Here is a 4,387-nt window from a genome sequence, read left to right on the forward strand (position 1 = left end):
AAAGCTCAGCGAACTCCACCCATCAGCGTCCTAGTGAGCTCCGTTGTTCTGATTGACCCCCCAGGTGTGTAAAGGCAGCAAAGAAAGGTGAGTTGTGACAACCTAGGAGTGAAAGCAGACAGAAAGACCAGGTGGGCAAGAGTAAGAATTACAAAAATAGAGCAATCTCAGGGATGTTTTGGTGCATGGATGGACAAGTCACGGGAGGGACAGACCCCTCTCAGTAGACTGGGCATTCAGTGACATGGTATCAGTAGACCATGTGTGAAGTAACAAATCATGGGAGCCTTGAGTCATTAAAAAAAAAAAAGGTACATCTGTTTAACACAATCAGTTTAAGAATACACTGTACAAAAACAAAAATGTATGCATTTGAGCAGTATAACCATTACAGACAGCAAAACAGTTGAAGTGAATGTTACAGGTGACTGACTTAGCACTGGGGTGCTTCCTTTCTTGATGATAAATGGAAGAACACCCCAAAATACGTATTGAGGTCTTTTTGCCTCTCAGCAAGGTGTTATTTAGGCAGGAGGAAAGCAATGGAAAGGGGGAAAGGGAAGCAATTGGAGGAGACTCAGGGTTTGTCCTTCCATTAAAAAAAATCTACTCAGCACGTGGCCGGCAAGGCTCGGGAAGCTTGGTGATCCTGGTCCTGCCCCTGCGCAGCAGCAGGTCCTCCAGCCGCTTACAGTGCTCCCGGAGCTGCTTCTCTCGAGGCAGCAGGAAGGTGAGGACCTTGTTGCGCACGATGCCGCGGTCCTCCTCCTCCCTTAGCCGCTGCCTCACGCGCGCCGCCTGCTCTTCTTGCTGCACCAGGACCCCGTTCATCTCGCAGAAGGCGTTTTCCAGGTAATGGATGGCCTTGAGGGCCTCCTCCTTAAAGTTCTCCAGCTCTCGCTGCACCCCGTCCACCTTCTGCTGCAGGGTCTCCAAGTCGTCCAGCTGTGGGACGCAGGAGGGCCACGACTGGGAGAGAGTAAAGTCTCCAGATTGGAGGCCACTCTCCACCATTTTCTTCCCTTGTAAGGTATTCACCTTCATGAGAATGGACCCAGCCTGAAAGAGGGGTTCCATGGGCTCTCCGCCACTCTGGATAAAAGGTAAGGGCCGAGAGACCAACCAAGTCAGTGAGTATTTTTGGATAGAGATACATCTCCTAGAGCGAGCCTACCTGTTGTGACATCAGGGCTTCTTCAGCCAACCAGGAGGAAGGCCACAACCCGTTCATTTGCATATTATCGCCTTATTGGTTGGCTACCCAGAGCTACCCTCCTGAGATATTCTCAACTCATCACCCTTCCAGAACCAGAACTCAGGCTCTTATTTAACCTGAGGGACATACCAAGACCCAGAGCAGGGAAGAAAACAGGACAGAGCGCTAGGCAGGACTGGGTGGTCTCCCACGCTGGCAAGGGGCCTGGATCGTCTCAGAACGGTCTCAGTCTGGGCTTTAGTACCTTACCGGTAAAACAAGGACATTGTAAGAGATAATGACTAATCCCACTTAAAGCTCCAAAATGCTAGAAGAATAATTTCTTTTTCCAAATCCATACTTCTATAATGATGCCAGAATTCTAGATAATCTTACAAATTGCAAGAAGTGTACTTATGTTTTGATGTAAGGTCCACAACAGTGGCTGATTTGGTATATGCAGGATAAAAATGAGTTACTCATATTTCTTCAATAAACGCTTACTGAGAACTTACTACGAACAAGTGTGAGCAAGAGCACATGGTCTTCCTGAATATTGATGAATAGGAAAAATATATATATAGAAGGGTGAATCTTTTCTTTCTTTTTTTTTTTTTTTTTGAGACAGAGCCTCAAGCTGTCCCCCAGGGTAGAGTGCCATGGCATTACAGCTCACAGCAACCTCCAACTCCTGGGCTCAAGCGAGTCTCCTGCCTCCGCCTCCCAAGTAGCTGGGACCACAGGCGCCCGCCACAACGCCTGGCTATTTTTTGGTTGCAGCCGTCATTGTTGTTTGGCGGGTCCGGGCTGGGGATTCGAACCCGCCACCTTAGGTGTACGTGGCTGGCGCCTTAGCCCGTTGAGCTATAGGCGCCGAGCCAGAAGGGTGAATCTTGAACTTTATACCTGATAAATACAACAGAGGAAAATGTTTCCAGCTAATCTATATTTGGTTTAGTGGATAATAAACCTCCATCCTGCAGGTCTCAATCTCTTGCCAAGACCTCTCTTCTGGGCCTCAAATCTAAATGTCTCCCCGACAATGAGCCTCAAATTCAATCCATGCAAACCTGAACTAGTCATCTTTTCTCCCAAACTAGTTTCTGTTCCAGTGTTGCTGTCATACTGATGGCATTAACCTGGGGTAGGAGGCGCACCAGAACACATTGAGAAACCTGGTGCTCAGGTTCATGGTTTCTAGGAAACCATGGTGTTTCATAGTATGTCTGTCCCCTTCCAAACTCATGTTGAAATGTAACTGCCCTTGTAGCAGCACTAAGAGGGTAGGGGACCTTTACGGGGTGATTAAGCCATGAGAGCTCTGCTTCGATAAATAGATTCATGCAATATCTCAGGAGTGGTTTCCTTATGAAGGGAGAAGTTTGGCCCCTTTTTGTCTCTCTCTCACCTCTGCTTTGCCCTTCTGCCATGTGACGCTTTCCACCACAGAATGACGTAGCTAAAAGGCCCTCACTGGCTGGGCTTCCGTAGCTCAGTGAGTAAGGGCGCCAGCCACATACACCTAAGGTGGTGGGTTCAAATCCAGCCCAGCCCGCCAAACAACAATGACAGCTGCAACCAAAAAATAGCCGGGCATTGTGGCGGGCACCTGGAGTCCCAGCTACTTGGGAGGCTGAGGTAAGAGAATCGCTTAAGCCTGAGAGTTCAAGGTTGCTGTGAGCTGTGGTAGCACAGCACTCTACAGAGGGTGACATAGTAAGACTCTGTCTCAAAAAATAAATAAATAAATAAATAAAAATAAAAGGCCCTTGCCAGATCCCACACCTTGATCTTGGCCTTACCAGCCTCCAGAATGGTAAAGAAATATTCTCCTGTTCTTTGTAAATTACCCAGTCTCAGGTATTTTGTTATAACAGCACAAAACAGACTAAGACACCTGGGATCAACCTAGACACTTCCACATCGAAGTGATGCTAAGTCTTATAAAATCTACCATCTCTGAGCTCTCTAGTGTTGCTGGGTTGGAGCCTCAGCTCTACCACTTACAAGCTACGACTTTGGTGGATTACCTTATCTCCCTAAGGAGATTTTCTTATCCATAAAGAAGGGATACCTAAGTCAGTGGTGTGCAACTCTCCAGGTGGAAAAGGAAAATTAAGTTCTAATTTGTAGCTGTTACCAACTTCCATGGTGTAAATACTCCCACCATGGCCAATTTCAGGCTACCAACATAATGGTGCTGGGAAGCAGTGCATTGAAATTGGACTAGCACCACAGGACTGGTGATGAGGCAGCTGCCTTCTCTGGGATACCGGTGAACCTATGCCGGGCCCATTGCAGTAGGTGTCAAAGAGGACATTTCTCAGGAAGGTTCATGGCTAAACTAAGGGGGAGGGGGGTTTAATGGGAAGATGAAGAAAATCAACACCCATTACTGAGACCGAATTTGGTGGAAAGAGCACTGTTCTAGGAGTCAGGAGATCTGGGGTCTGGAACGGCTATGTGACCCCAGAATCACCCTCCCCTCTGAACCTATTCCTTCCACTGTAATATGAGAAGATGAGAGACCTTCTCTGAGGTCTCTGTTAGTCAAAGAATCCACACACTCCTTCGATTAAACCTTTCCAGGGGGGCTTATTGCCGTCTCCCTCTTTTTGTGACTTAGGAAGTCTTTCCAAGTTCCTGATGGCAAAGTAAACTTCATGAGGAAAGGAACTGTGAGTTTGTCACCCTGTGTACCCATCAGTGTCCTTCTTGGTGCCCTGCACACAATCCTACTCAGATAACTAGATGAAATAGAATTTATTTTCACAGATGGCTATCAAATCCTGGGCACCCCTGGCTTTCCTGCTGACATAATGACATCTACTGGTCTCAGCAGAAATAGCAACCTCTTGATTCTCCACCTAAGAGCCAGATGGGAATTTGGGAGGTGATGTAAACACCATGTGGTCTCGTGTATTTATGATACTTGGGGGGGGGGAGGCACATAGTAGGTGCTCAATGGATCTTTTTAAAATCCATGAATGGAAAAATGTTCCCCTGTTTTCTGGTCTTTATCATTCTTTGAGTATTTTTCTGTTTCTTTTCTCTCTCTCTCTCTCTCCCTCTCTCTCATTCTCTGGCTATTTGTTTCTGTCTCCTACAGATAATAGTGGAAGTCACAATCAGAGCCACGAAAAAGGGTAGCAGAAGTCAAAATGGAAAAGCAATTTCTTTCTCTCTTTTTTT

The 4,387-nt window shown here is 46.8% G+C and overlaps 1 protein-coding gene across 1 annotated transcript; it reads right to left on the reverse strand.

The window, feature by feature from the left end:
* Nucleotides 1–606: 606 nt before the first annotated feature.
* CCDC182 (coiled-coil domain containing 182) lies at nt 607–1,124 on the reverse strand. The gene has a single exon (XM_012808743.1). It carries the CDS (start codon nt 1,075–1,077, stop codon nt 607–609), a length of 471 nt encoding a protein of 156 aa, XP_012664197.1. The 5' UTR covers nt 1,078–1,124.
* Between the last annotated feature and the right edge of the window lie 3,263 nt (nt 1,125–4,387).

This window comes from Otolemur garnettii, unplaced genomic scaffold (genome assembly GCF_000181295.1).
Source record: "Otolemur garnettii isolate 467f Iridium unplaced genomic scaffold, OtoGar3 scaffold00094, whole genome shotgun sequence".
In the NCBI taxonomy this organism is placed as follows: Eukaryota; Metazoa; Chordata; class Mammalia; order Primates; family Galagidae; genus Otolemur; species Otolemur garnettii.